This window comes from Sminthopsis crassicaudata, chromosome 3, assembly GCF_048593235.1.
Source record: "Sminthopsis crassicaudata isolate SCR6 chromosome 3, ASM4859323v1, whole genome shotgun sequence".
NCBI lineage: Eukaryota > Metazoa > Chordata > Mammalia > Dasyuromorphia > Dasyuridae > Sminthopsis > Sminthopsis crassicaudata.
This window is the reverse complement of record NC_133619.1, coordinates 152,502,224-152,517,636: the sequence shown is the minus strand read 5'-3', so window position 1 is coordinate 152,517,636 and position 15,413 is coordinate 152,502,224. Positions and strand designations below refer to the sequence as shown.

Sequence of the window (15,413 nt, the reverse complement as noted above, 5' to 3'; positions counted from 1 at the left end):
ATGAGTGTGGACCACAACATAGCATATACACTTTCTGTTGTTTGCTTGCCTTTTTGTTTTTCTTCCCGGGTTATTTTTACCTTCTTTCCAAATATGATTTTTCTTGTGCAATAAGATAACTATATAAATATGTATACATATATTGTATTTAACATATTTAACATGTATGGGACTGCCTGCCATCTAGGGGAGAGGATGGAGGGAAGAAGGGGAAAAGTTGGAACAGAAATTTTTGCAAGGGCCAATGTTGAAAAATTACCCATGCATATATTTTGTCAATAAAAACTATAATTAAAAACAAAAAACAAACCATGCAATATCATGCATTCTGAGCTTGTGGCCCACTAAACCCTCCTAGATCTTTTTTTTTTTTTTTTTAAGTAAAACTACTCCATCTGATACTTGTAAAGTATTACATGACTTTATTTTTATTTTTATTCCATTCACAAGAAAGCAACAGAATCTCAGTTGGAAGGACTTCAGAGGCCTCTACTCCAGTCTTCATTTGAAAAATTCAACTCATTTTATCAACTATTTATTAAATTCCTACTATGATCTAGGGTACCGTGCTAGGTACAAAAAAAAAAAAAATGAAAACTTACACGAAAAACATTTTGATAGTAAATAAATATAAAATATAGACAAAGTAAATATAAAATGATTTCTGGGAAGGAGGACTAATAGAAAAGTGGATCAGGAAAGACCACATGCAGATAGTAGCATTTGAGCAGAGCCTGGAAGTCAGTCAGGGATTCTAAGAAGCAGAAATGAAAAGCATTCTGGGTGGGCAGTACAGCTGACCTCATCCAAAGTACAAAGATGGAGTAAGAACAGTATGGGTGGAGAACACCAAGGAGGCTAGCCTTCCAGGGGAGCAGCAAGGCACAGCTAGTATAGAGAGATTGGCTGGAGTTCTAAATACTTTCGTATTTGATCCCAGAGCCAACAGAGAATCTTTAAGTTTCTTGAGCAAGGGAGTAATATGGTCCCAAAGTTGAAAGGAATCTTAGAGATCACTGAGTTCAACTTCCCCATTTTACAGATGAGAAAAGTAAGTGACTGTTCAGAGTCCTACAGTCAGGGTCCAAGGTGGTGTTTACACCTTGGTCTTCCAAAACCTTCATGGAATGGCAACCAGTCCCATGAGAGAGGTAAGAGTAGATGTGGTAAGAGAGAGGGACCAAGTCAAAGATCATTTGCAATGACAAGAAATTATGAGCAACTGAAGGGGGATAGGGGTGGTGGAGATGTGGTGAGAGCAGAGAGAGGAGAGATGTCTGAGAGGCTTTGAGGGGAGAATCCACCAGACTTGGAAGGGGTCAGTGTGAAAAGAAGGGGAGAGGAGCTCAAGGACAGAGCCAAGGACAACAAACTTTTATTAAGACTGAAGCAGGTGCCAAACACCATGCTTAGTGCTAGGGGTACAAAGACAAAAGAGAAACAGGCTCACCCTCAAGGCCTTTATATTCTAATGAATGAAACAATAGGAACCATGTATAAATAGATACATAATGTATACAAACTGAAATTTGTCCAGTTATTTTTCAGTCTTATCCAACTCTTAACGACCCATTTGGGCTTTTCTTTGGCAGTCTGCCATTTCTTTCTCCAGATCATTTTACAGATGAGGAAACTGAGGCAGACAAGGTAAAATGACTTGTTCAGGGTCTCACAGCTAGGAAGTGTGTGAAACTGGATTTGAACTCAGGAAGAGAAGTCTCGCTGACGCCAGGCCTACCCTCTTCACCACCTAGCTGCCCTAGACAAAGCTAATGTAAGGTAGTTTTCAGAAGGGCTGCATAGCACTTCAGGGGATCGTCCCACATAGGTGGCAACTGAAGGAAATGAGGAATTCTGAGCCATATGTGGGAGAAGTGGGACATTCCAGGTACTATGGAAGGGGGAAGGAATGGGTAGCCAGTATGAAGGCAGGGCTAGAGTGTGTCTAAGAGCTATGTGGACATATTCTTTAGTGTGAGGAAAGAGAATAAAATGGCTGTGAACCTGGATGATCTAATGTTAAGAATATTGATCAACAAGAAGACATATGTTTGGAGGAAGAGGAGTATCATGAACTTCATTTTGGATTTTTAAATCTGAAATACCTATGTGGCCGATGGTGGCTATGAGCTTAAGAGAGAGTCAAGGGCTGGATACAGCTCTGGGAGTCACAGGACAGTTTCCCACCTTCTCCACCTCATACAGTTTGGCCTTGATTCATTGTTTCTATCTTAACTGCCACTGGAACTTTGGACTCCACCTTTGAGAAAACTACTAGGCTGTCTCAAGACCCACTCCCCAAGCCATTTCTCAGCCTCTCCATAAGATGCTATCTTCTCTCCTTCCCCTCTTTCTCCCCCACCCCAATTTCCCCTTTGGATTGTCTTTCCTCATGAGAATGTAAGTTTTTTGGAGACAAGGGTTATCTTCCTTCTTGTGTTTACAGATCTCATAGTTACCCCAGGTGCTAAATAAATGTTTTTCCTCTTTCCCCCTGCCTACAGCTGATAAAGGAATCTCAGGGAATTGATCAAGTTCACCAAGCTAGCAAGTGTAAAGAGAGGAAAGTCCACTACTGAGTCCTGGTATATAACCAGACAGAAGGGACAGTATATGGTTGATAATGAATGCAGCAAAAGATACTGAAAAGAAATGGTATGGAGAGAACCAGAAGATAGAAATGTCCTGAAAATCCAAAAAGAAAATAACCAAGAGGTTGCTAAGTGTTAAATGTTATATATAAGAGGTTAAGAAAGATCTGACGCTGGATTTAACAGCTAGAGGCTTAAGGAGGTTAACTACAGAAGAAAATTGTCCAGAGAACATAATAGAATCTACATAAATGTGTGTTTACATTCTCTCCCCCATCATCCTCACAAAAAATCTACCTTCTCTCCCACCCTGCATGTGATATCTTACTCCAGAAATACTGCCTCTGCTTTAGCAAAGGGGATGTTAATCAACTGCACCAAAGCTCAACTCACCATTATTGTCACTTCTTAGTGCAAAGTTTCTTAAACTGTGGGTCATGGGCCCATATGGAGTCCTGTAATTCAATGTGAATTCACGAAAAATTTGGCAACAGTAAAAGAAATCAAATATTCCTCCAAGATTTAATTCTTTATGTAAAAATAAACAAGTACATCTATCTTATGAGTATGCAAAATTCGTTTTCATCTTTAATATGTAGCAAAATACCAAAGAACTGTTTTTAAAATAAATTTCTTTGTGATATATTATCAGTAAATGTTTGATTTGTATAGCTATTTTATATCTCTATATACTCAGAATGACAAAAATTTCTCAAGCAAAAAGGGGTCACAAATGGAAAAAAAAATTCAAGAAGGCTTGTCCTCCTTGACTCTTTTTAACAATGTGGTGATTTAGGCCAATTCCAATATAATTGTGATGGAGACAGCTATTTGCATCCAGAAAGAGGACTATGGGGACTGACTGTGGATCACAATATAGTATTTTCACCTTTTGTTGTTGTTGCTGCTTGCTTGCTTTGTTTTTTCTCAATTTTCCCTCTTTTGATCTGACTTTTATTGTGCAGCATGATAAATGTATTACTTGTTGTCTGGGGGAGGAGAATGAAGAAGGAGGGAGAAAAATTTGGAACACAGGATTTTGTAAGAGCGATGTTAAAAACTATTTTTGCATATATTTTAAAAACAAAAAAGTATTAAAATTTTTTCAAATGTTTAAAAAAAAAAGTCCTGCCCTAGGATGTTATAACACCTTTTCTGGGTCAACTCCCCCAGCGCGCAATGTGTATTAGAAAGTAAACTCCTAGAAAGCAAAGACTGTTGTATTTACATGCTCAGAATGCAGCTCAGTGCCTGGAACATAGTAAACATTTACCAAAGGTTTCTTCATTCATTGGCTGATTCAGTCATTCATCCAAACACCTAAAAGATTAGATTCAGATCCTAGTTATGGTGTCCCAATTCTAGGTAAGAGAAAGGGCAAGAGGCTTAAATTTAACCCTTGTCTGCTACTTATTAGCCATGTTTCTCAAGCCAAGTTATTTATTTTTTCTGAGCTTCAATTTCCTCATTTATAAAAAAGAAGAAAAAAAAAGAATCACATGTGCATTATTTGTCATTGAACTCACTCTAAGGAAAGTACTTTAGAAGCCATAAATGACTATTATTCTAGTCTTAGTTCTGTGGTTTGAGTGCATTGGGCATTACACAATGCAACAGAAAAGAGATGGGGAACAGAAATATTGCCTCCACTTTTATACAATCTTACAGGAATTTGGGAAAATTATGACAATTTAATCTCTTATGACCTACTTTTTTTCCATAGGGATTTGGACACTGAGGTAGTGCAGAACCGTGGAAAAAGAACTGGCACAACAGTAAGGGAAACCAGGGTTCAAGTTCATCCTTTGACATACAGTAGCTATGGAACATTGAACAAGTCTCTTAACCTTTTACTGCTGAGAGAAGCTCTGGAAGACTAAATTGCAGAAAAACTGTTTATCTGCTCTAGTAGAGGGAGTTCCTTACTAGGTATTTCCTATGCTGATTTAAATCACAAACCAGTATGTCATGCTTATATATGTCACTCAAAATGACTGGTATATGGAAGGATACCTTCCTTTTTCTCACTATATTATTTTCTCAGTTTAATTAGGCAATCCAGTTTACATGGATTTTAACATCAAGTTTCAGCAATTTGGTGGAAAGTCTAATTAGAATCTCTCCAGTGATTCTAAAGTAATCAATTTATTTGGTAAGATTCTAGAGTTGGAAGTAGTCACCTAGTCCAACCCATAATTGAAAGGTATAACATATCTGACAGGTGATCATTCAGCCTCTGCTTGAAAACTTCCAGTGAGGGGATACCTATTGCTTCCCCAAATAGAATAAACCACTTTTGGATTGCTCTAATTGTAAGGAAATTCTTCTTGATGCAATAACTCAAATGCTGTCCACAGGGACCAAAGAGAACAAATCAAATCTTGTCTTTGACATAACTGATCAATAAGCATTTATGAATCAGCTACTAACTGAGCAGCACATAGGCATTAGGGACACAAAACAAAGGACAAAATAAACAATCCTTACTTTTAAAGAGCTTATATTATAGCAAGAGACATTTTGTACATATGTATGCACACAGAGAATAAAAACAAAATAAATATAACAGATCTAAAACTATATTATAAAGCACCAGTCATCAAAACCATTTGGTACTGGCTAAGAAATAGAGAAGTTGATCAGTGACACAAGTTAGATTCACAGGACAAAATAGTCACTAACTATAGCAATTTGGTGTTTGACAAACCCAAAAGCCCCTGCTTTTGAGATAAGAACTCACTATTTGACAAAATAGCAAGATAAGGTCAATATGAGTTCATGATGTAGAATAATATTATAAACAAATTAGAAGAATATAGGATAGTTTACCTCTCAGATATATGGAAGAGGAAGAAATTTGTGACCAAAGAAGAACTAGAGATCATTACTGATCATAAAATAGATAATTTTGATTACATGAAGTTAAAAAGTTTTTGTATAAACAAAACGAATGCAGACAAGATTAGAAGGAAAGCAATAAATTGAGAAAACATTTTTATACCCAAAGCATCTGATAAAGGCCTCATTTCTAAAATAGAGAATTGACTCAAATTTATATGAAATCAAGCCATTCTCCAATTGATAAATGGTCAAACGATATGGAAAATTTTCAGATGAAGAAATTTCTAGTCATATGAAAAGTAACCAAGTTACTATTGATCAGAAAAATGCAAATTAAGACAACTCTAATACCACTACACTCCTGACAGATTGGCTAAGATGACAGGAAAAGATGATGATGAATGTGGGAAAACTGGGACACTTATAGATACATTGCTGGTAAAACTGTGAACAAATCCAACTATTCTGGAGAGAAATTTGTAACTATACCCAAAAAGTGTCAAATTGTGCATACCCTTTGATCCAACAATGTTTCTACTGAGATTATATTCCAAAAAGATCCTAAAGGAGAGAAAGGGACCCATATGTGCAAAACTGTTTGTAGCAGCCCTTTTTGTAGTGGCTAGAAACTGGAAACTGAGTGGATGCCCATCAACTGAAGAATGGCTGAATAAATTACAGTATATGAATGTTATGGAATATTATTGTTCTGTAAGAAATGGCCAGGAGGATGATTTCAGAGAGGCCTAGAGAGACTTACACAAATGCTAAAGGATGCTAAAGGAAACGAGCAGAAGCAGGTATCATTATACACGGTAACAAGACTATATGATAATCAGTTCTGATGGCCGTGGTTCTCTTCAACAATGATATGATTCAAACCAGTTCCAATTGTTCAGTAATGAAAAGAGTCAGCTAGAACCAGAGAGAGAACTATGGTGAAATGAGTGTGGACCACAACATAGCATTTCTACTCTTTCTGTTATTGTTTGCTTGCATTTTGTTTTCTTAGGTATGTTTTTCCTTCTTGAGCTGATTTTTCTTGTCAGCAAGATAACTATGTGTGTATATATATGTATGCATTTGCAGATATTTAAACATATTTAACATATTTTTAACATATATAACATGTATTGGACTACTTGCCATCTAAGGGATGAGGTAGGATAAGAGGAAGGAGGGGACAATTTGGAACAGAAGGTTTTGCAAGGGTCAATGTTGAAAAATTACCCATGCATATGCTTTGTAAATAAAAATCTTTAATAAAAAAAAGGTAAATAATAATTTTTTTGACTAAGCCAGATAGTTAAGTTTGAGGAGTGTAGGGTAAATTAATAGTCTGGGGGAATTAGAAAAGAAGATATTTATTAATTGTATCTTAAAGAAAATTAGAATTCAATGGAACAGCAAAGAAGAAGGACTTCGTGTCAGATGTGGGAGATGACCAAAAGCAATGAGAAAGGAAATGAAACTCTGTGTTAATAGAAAAAAGATCAATTTGATTACATCATAGAGTGCAGTAAGGGGAGTCAAGTATAATAAAGCCAGAGACATAGGAACCAAGTCATAAAGGGATTTACAAGTCATGCAGAGGACTTAATATTTTATCCTAGAGGCAGAATTTATGTAAGAGAGAGGTACAGTCGGATCTGCACTTAAGAAACACTGGAAGGAAGAGAAGACAGAGGCAGGAAATTTAACCAGGATGCTGAAGTAGTTTAGGATAGTGATATTGAATTCGAGAGAAACACAAGATCATTAAATCATTAAAAAGTATCCTTGTAGATCACATACTGCCTTAGGAAATTATAAGTTTTTATTAACATATCCAAGTATTAAAATTGGATAGGAACTACATTTTTGTTTGGGCTGTATTAGAGAATGTTGTGAACTCTGTGTGGGTCATGTATTTAACACCTCTCTTTCCTTCTATGTCTTAATTTTAATGACTGGAGGTAAGGATGAGGCTGATGACCTGAAAAGCTCTGTTTCACTTAAATCCAATTCACAGGCAAGCCAAGACATTTCCTTCATGATGTTATTGGTACTTTTTTGAGAATGGATGACCAACAACTCTGGTCTAAGGGAGAGAGGATGAGGGTCTGGACTCAAGTGGTGGCCAGGGAGGAGAAGCTGGGTTTGAGAGATGTGGGGAAGGCAGAAAAGACAAGACAATGACTGACTGGAGATGTGGAAGGAGGGCGAGAAAGAAGCTGAGAGTAACACCAGTGTTATGAAACAAAGTGCCTGAAAGAATGATAGAAATGACAAAAATAATAAAGTTTAGAATAGGAGGAGGGGCTTGAGGAAAAAGAAAGAAAAACATTTCAGACATGCGAAGAATGAAATGTCTCTGGGAGATTCAGTTCAAAAGGTCCAAGAAGATGTTGCTGATAATGGATTGAAAAGCTAATTAGAGAGAACGGAATTGGTTGTATAAGACCTGTCAGTAATCAAGTCAATTTGACAAGCATGCTGAGCAATGGTGGAGATACATGGACTTTTTAAATCATTAAATCCCAAGCCTGGGACAAAGCTTTGAGGAACATCCATAAGTCAAGGGACATGTGATATGGATGATGAGCCAGTAAAAGAAACCAGGAAGGAATGATAACCCCATCGGACAGGTAAACCACCAAATACTTTGAAAACAGGTCTCACATTCAGATTTTTCTCTTCTCCAGGCCATACACCCCCAGATCCTTCAGTTCTTATGTGGCAAAGAATTAAGGCACTTCATTTTTCTAATTCCTCTGAATGCACAATATTCTACTGCTTTTTTTTTTTAAAAAAAATACATCTTTATGTTTAAAAGGATTGCACATATTTAACCTATATCAGATTGTTTGCTATCTTGGAGAGGGGAGAAGAACCAGAAGGAGGGAAAAGGCTTACAAAAATGGTGAATGTTGAAAATTATTTTTATATTCTGAAAAAAATACTATTGAAAATTTAAAAATACTATTTTTGTTTGTCCCTTTAGGCATAAGATGGAAAGATAAAACAAAACTATCAGCCAAAATTTTGAAGCCTGGTTGTACCACTTCAATTATTTTCAAAAAAGGAATTTGGGAATTCTGCTGCTAATAATCAGACAGTGAGAATATTCATTGATAACAAAGTTAGTATCAAGTTACTTTCACTATTTTTTAAAACCAAGTCTGAGGGCTCTTAAGAGAGTAGGGTAAATAAAAAACATAGCTACATGGTAATGAATCATTATGATCATAAAACACAGGAAATGAAGTAGACAATATCTTCAAGTTTTCCAAATAATACTATAAAAAGAACCAAGTAAAACTTTCAAAAGAAAAATAAAATTTTCTGTAAAGAATAGAGAATATTAATGCAGAATAACTGAATATATAAAGAGAAAAAAATCTTTCAATAAAGGCAGTGAAATTTTATGTTTATGAAAAATGGCCTCAATTTCTGCACTTTCCTCCCTAAAGAAAGTAACAGGAGGTCCATTAACATAGGTAAATCAGGTAACAATATATCTTAGAGAACTGAATCTAAAAATCTTGAACCACCTGCCTGACTAAAGCATACTATTATGTACAATAACCAAGCTTTTCAATTATAACTTCACAACTAATGGAAGGCCAGATATATTTCCAACACGGAACATTGTCAAGGAAAAGGAGTAGAAAATCACATCAAACCCAGAACTACAAAAGGAAGAATTGAGTAAAAAAGATTTGTAGTTAGCACATATGAGCAAACTCAACAGCAGTCCTTGACAGCAACCAAAGTCCCCTTTATTCTTTTTCATGTAAGAGCTAAAAATCTCTCTGATTAAGTGCACAACTAGAGAGTGACAGTATTCCTAAGGCAAACTAGCCCATTATTATTCTGGCTAAGAATGAAAACCACGTTCTCCTTCAATTCTAAAGAATTATTTAGTTTCCATTCTTTCTTCAGTTATTGTTAAAGACAGAAAGTGGACTCCTGCTCAGTAAAATACTGATGCAATTTATCAACGTCCTCTTTCAATCAGTGGGACTTAAACATTATATACTGAGAAATATATTTATAGGCAAGTAAGAATAAGTGACACATATACAGAAAAAAAAAAAAAAAAAAAGGAAAGCTAGCCTGGGAAGAAAATATTTAACTAAAATGATCCCAAAGTTGCCCAATTTTAAGATAAAGTAGCAGTAAATTTTTTTGGTTTCTATGGTAGTAGATATATGACTCATGTTTCATGTTTCTGCCTAAAATATTTTATATATCTTCATATGTATGTATACATGTGTATATAATACACATACACACATATTCTACCTCTGCTAGTTATGAAGTTCTCTCTTAATAAATATTTATTTCTTAGGAAAAATTAAATTTTATTGGTAGGTTTTATAAGATTTTCCCAAACATCAATCTTTATTTCTAATTTCTGTAAGCATTATACTTTCTTTAGTATACAAAAAGGGAAGTTACTAGTCATATATGGGAGGAGAAACTGTGTTGTGCAAGAGACATCTGGAGCAGGGATATTGTGGCTTTTAATATTTCAGACAGTATTCAGTACCTTATAAAGCACTTTTTTTTTTTTTTTTACAATGAATTTTTATTTCTTCATGCAATCACTCTGAACTAAGTAATATCAATTGCCTTGGTTAAATTAAATCAGAGTTCTCTGGACAAAGCTCAAAAATGATAAATTAAATGTAGATTTTAAACTTTATTAAGATAAAGCAGATGTTAATAATTATCATTGATGAAATGATCAATACCATCAATCACTGTAGGGGTTCAAAAAATATTTCTTGAAGAAATCCACATACAAGATTAAAACATTACAGTCAAGGAAATTTATTTCTGTACTGAAACTTCTTCAGCACCTTATTCAGCTGGAATTATATAAAATTATATTCAGCTATTATATATAGCATTTGGCCTACTTTTTCACTGAAATATTTTTTATATTATAAACAATGAAATAAAGGGCTGGGACTGTAACCATTGCATTTCAGAAAAAAAAACAAACTACAAATATACATAGTCATTGATAGAGAAACATGAGAAAATAAAACCTTAGCAGAAAAGGAATGTTTTAGAAAAATAACTTAGAAATAGTGTATAAAAGGACTTAGCTATTTAAAGGTGACAAATGAATATAAAAAAGAAAAAAAAAAGCATAACATGAGGAACTTCTCTATTCTTAACTCATTTGAATTCTTGTACCCTAAATTTGACTATTAGGCCATTAAAAAACAAACAAACAAACAAAAAAACATGGTAGAGAAAGAAGTATTGACTTTAACTTTCATTTTTAAAGCTGTAAACTCTCATTGGTAGTGTCAATAGATTTGTTAAGATCTGTCAGCCTTTACTCAATAAAACTAGTTAGCTTGTAAAATTAGCTTTGAATTAGAAAGATAAGAGAAGCTTTAGCAAATTGTCTGATAAGGTAAACCCCCAGTTGTGAATGATGAAGTCAACCCAAGACTTAAGGATAACAGATACCCCAGGTGGGCCTCAGTTCTTGGGATGGGGCTCAGCCAATTTATGGTAGTTGTTACGGCAAGCAGTCCATAAACAACAAATCCACTAGAAAATTTCTTGAATTTCCCAAGTTTGGGAAGGGAAGAAGTATTTATTAAGCACTTGTTAAATATCATACAATGTGCTAGGAACTTTACAAATATTATTCTCTTATGATCCTCTTAATTCTTCCTGCATTGGGAAGTACACATAATATTATTATCCCCATTTTGCAACTGAGCAAACTGAGAAAAAGAGTGGAATTTGCCCATCCTCACACAGAACCTACATTTGGCTCAGGTTAGGCTGAAATCACATCCAGCACTCTATTCACTGCACCAGAAATTAATTATAAAGAAGAATCTTAGCTCCAAAAAAGAGAAAAAACAGCTGTCTACTACTTTGCAGATTTGGTGGGGCCTATTCAGTGTTGAATTTTGCTATAATGATTGACTATGGAATTTTAAGTTTTCTTCCTCTTTTTCTTTTCTCTCTTAAAAAAAGTATTTGATATAAGGCTCTCTGAGAAGAGGCAAGGAGAAATTTGGACAATTCAACAAAGATATACAATCACAGTATATGATATTCAGTGAGTTTTTTACTTCCTACACTGAATTCTTCATAGTTTGGTAGAAAGGAATAGAGCTTAGGGAAGAAGGAACAAAAAGTATGCTGTAGAAAATTAAAATCACAATACGGAAGTAGGTAAAAATGGAATGGAAAGAGAGTCCTCTGACATTCACAAAGGAAACCAGTCTGAAGGGTCTGAATTCAGTGCTCAAGGACCTCTTTAGAGTGAATTTAAAACTTCTTAGGTAGCATATGCTATTTTCATATTCTATTCCTTTATGATACATCCTGGACAAGGCATTTCACAAATTATCTTAGATTTTTCAAAGTTACTTCAGGCACCTGAAATTGTTACATATGAAAAATAAGGTATCATTTTCCTAACTGTTCAGGCATCCCATTAAGTGTACAAAAAATATGCAAAAAGAAATGTATCTGATATTTTCTTAGAGATACTTTCATAGGATATGTTCTTGCTACCTAAAACAAACCAATAAACAAAAACTTTGACACTTCAAGGAAATTTAGTGCATGTAGTGAGTAATCCTGAATCCTCCAATATTGTTCACTTTTCCCTTTACTCCTGTCTGGTCACAGACAAAGAGGAGACTTCTGTAATCTTCCAATACAGCTGATTTTCCTACTACCCTCATGTTTTTCCTCTGTAAACTATGTCCCCTTTTAAAAAAAACAAACAAACAAAAAAACACCACCAATTCTGTATATTTAGTGAAACTAACTTCTTCATTTTCTTTTCTCACCATTCTTTCCCTCCTGCTAATTCAAATACTTTTGTGGTCTTACTAACAATTAAAAAAAGAAACAACAACAATCATCACCATCACAACCCCCCAAAAAAGAAACAAACAAAAAAACACCTATCAACTTTCATTGCAATTACCTGGGAATGAGGTGAAATTTGGGATTTTTTAATAATTTCTTTTTCAAGTAATGAATTCAATTTTTAGGTTGGTTACGGACATCTAGGTTGCTCTTGAGTTTTTATGTTGTATAGCAAGACTAGTTTTGACAACAAAAAGGAACATATAAAAACATGAGAAATGATTTAAACTACACTTTGCAAACTTTTAAGCTCTATGTGAATGCTAGTCATTCTTATGATACGACTATGCAACTTCATTATTGTTATTCCTCATAAAAATTTTTATTTGTTCTTCATTTTTTTTTTGGTTATTTGGAAAACTTATTGCATACATTCAAGTCCACTTAATGTTCAGATTAAAATCCAACATGTCTAGACTTTATAGCATATAAACTTTTAATAACTAAAAGAATTATATTTAAGTAAAAGTTGATGGGAAAAATGATGTTATATGGGATGGTTCTCTCAGAAGAGATACAAGGGTAAAGCTCAGTGATATAAAAACAAAAGATAAATAAAAATTTATCTTTAAAAAGCTGACATGTACAAAGCATGAAGACAAATTGGATAATTTTATGCAAAGGTGAAAATAATGAGATACTCTGTTTTTCTGATAATAGTTTTATAGGCAAGAAAATCATTAAAAGAAAGTTAAACACTTACCAGACCACTTGTGGCTACAACCCAGATGTAGGTACCAGAAGTTAAAAGCTATAAAAGAAAAAAAGGTACTAATTTTAAAAGAAAATCCATTGTATATTATAAATCTCCTTTTTTAAAGGTCCAATTTTAATGTAATGACAATTATTTCATTACATATGTGCTACATCAGAGAGCAATAAGCAAACCAATGAAATGCTGTTTTACTGGTTTAGAATAACTTCTCAATCTTCAGAAAGATCTTATTATTTGATCCCAAAGCAAGAAAATGTTGGAGCCTGGTCCCTTCTTTATAATACAAGATGTATGAAGTTATAACATTAATAAAAATAAGTACAAATTTTTATTTATGCATGGGCACAAATGGTTTTGATAAAAATAAAACCACTTTTTAAAAAAGTAAGTAGCTTTGTCTACCAAAGTATAAGTACCTTTAAGTGAAATTGCTTATTGTTCTTGTCTACTGCAATGACTGAGCAGCATTTGATCTTAGACCATAATATCTCATAGCCATATAATTTTCCTACTTTTCAACTTGGCTTTTCATTCTAAACTGAGGAAAGTGAGAATTTTGAATACAAAGAGGTTTTTGGTTTATTGCTCTAATGATGATACTTCATTATTCTCTAAGATTTTAATCCTCATTTTCTGAACACAGGTAAAGTAAATTCTAAGATATCTAGGTCTTAAAATTATTTTCTTTTACATATCACATTTGCAAAGAGTTCTACATATAAAGAAAAACTAGATATCAGACTGTGCATACCCTTTGACCCAGCAGTGTTACTACTGGGCTTATATCCCAAAGAGATCTTAAAGAAGGGAAAGGGAACTGTACATGCAAGAATGTTTGTGGCAGCCCTCTTTGTAGTGGCCAGAAACTGGAAACTACGTGGATGCCCATCAATTGGAGATATATGTGATATATGAATATTATGGAATATTATTGTTCTGTAAGAAATGACCAACAGGATGATTTCAGAAAGGCCTGGAGAAACTTTTACATGAACTGCTGCTGAGTGAAATGAGTAGGACCAGGACATCATTGTATACTTCAACAACAATAACTGTATGATGATCAATTCTGATGGATGCAGCCATTTTCAACAATGAGATGAACCAAATCAGTTCCAATAGAGCAGTAATGAACTGAACCAGCTACACCCAGCAAAAGAACTCTGGGAGATGACTATGAACTACTACATAGAATTCCCAATCCCTCTAATTTTGTCTGCCTGCATTTTGGATTTCCTTCACAGGCTAATTGTACACTATTTCAAAGTTTTATTCTTTTTGTACAGCAAAACAACTATATATAGTATTTAATTTATACTTTAACATATTTAACATATATTGGTCAATCTGCCATCTGGGGTGGGGGAAGGAGGGGAAAAATTAGAACAAAAGGTTTGGCAATTGTCAATGTTATAAAATTACCCATGTATATATCTGGTAAATAAAAATTATTAAAATAATTTTTAAAAAATAAAAAAAAGAAAAGAAAAGAAAAAGAAAAACTAGAGTGGAACTTCCCAAGCATGGGAATGGGAAAGAGAATCTGTGACTTGAAAGTTGGTATTTATATTTTGGACTGACTCTTCGCTTCAAGCTGCTTCTTGAGGTCTTACATATCTTTTATTTCAGAGAAGAAAAAAAGGTCCAGGAACTCCATTATAATAGTTTCATCTACTACTATTATTACTCTACATCATACAATCTCAGAAATCTTAGACATCATCTAGTCCAAAGGCATACAGGAAACAGAGAAACATAAGGTATTAGTAGATAAACAGTGAGAGATGTCAGAGTAGAATTAGAAAAGTAATTATTTTTAAAATGCATTTTATCTTTCATTTTTATATCACCTAAATTTATCCCAGTACTCCTCCCCTGCTCCCTGGAAGTTATTATTAACTGGCTCTCTTTCCTCTCCACTGTCAGCTGAGATCAAACACCTGGTTATAATTTTAAATATAATCCTTTTAACTGATCTGCCAAAGACAAGACTGTTTAGTTTTAATAAGAGTCTGTTAGCAAAGTTTTCTGTAAAAAAGGAAAAGAAAGTAGTATGTGGGTGTGAGAATTATTCATGGGAAATATTTTTCTGGGCTTCCTTCTCAAAAACATTAAGAAGACATACAAACATAAAGGGGGGACATCTAAGATGAACTTGACAACTACATCAGAAATATTTATTAAATATCTACTATATACAAGGCACAATTTATCTTATACAACTGTGCAATATCTTTTTGCTATACTGAACTATTCATCTTGTTTAAATTTTCAGCAAAAGCATGTTGATCTAATTAGATTGAAAGCTCCTTGATGTCGGAATCATATATTATATTTCTTTTGTATTTTCCTATATCCCTACC

The 15,413-nt window shown here is 34.1% G+C and overlaps 1 protein-coding gene across 4 annotated transcripts in view; it reads right to left on the bottom strand.

Moving 5' to 3' along the window:
- The window catches only part of UBAC2 (UBA domain containing 2), a 359,465-nt gene that overhangs the window by 181,022 nt on the left and 163,030 nt on the right, over positions 1 to 15,413 (bottom strand). For all 4 annotated transcript variants that reach the window (XM_074299441.1, XM_074299439.1, XM_074299440.1 and 1 more), the window contains exon 6: positions 13,039 to 13,086. In XM_074299441.1, the coding sequence (XP_074155542.1) occupies positions 13,039 to 13,086 (48 nt within the window). The remainder of the gene's footprint in view (positions 1 to 13,038; positions 13,087 to 15,413) is intronic.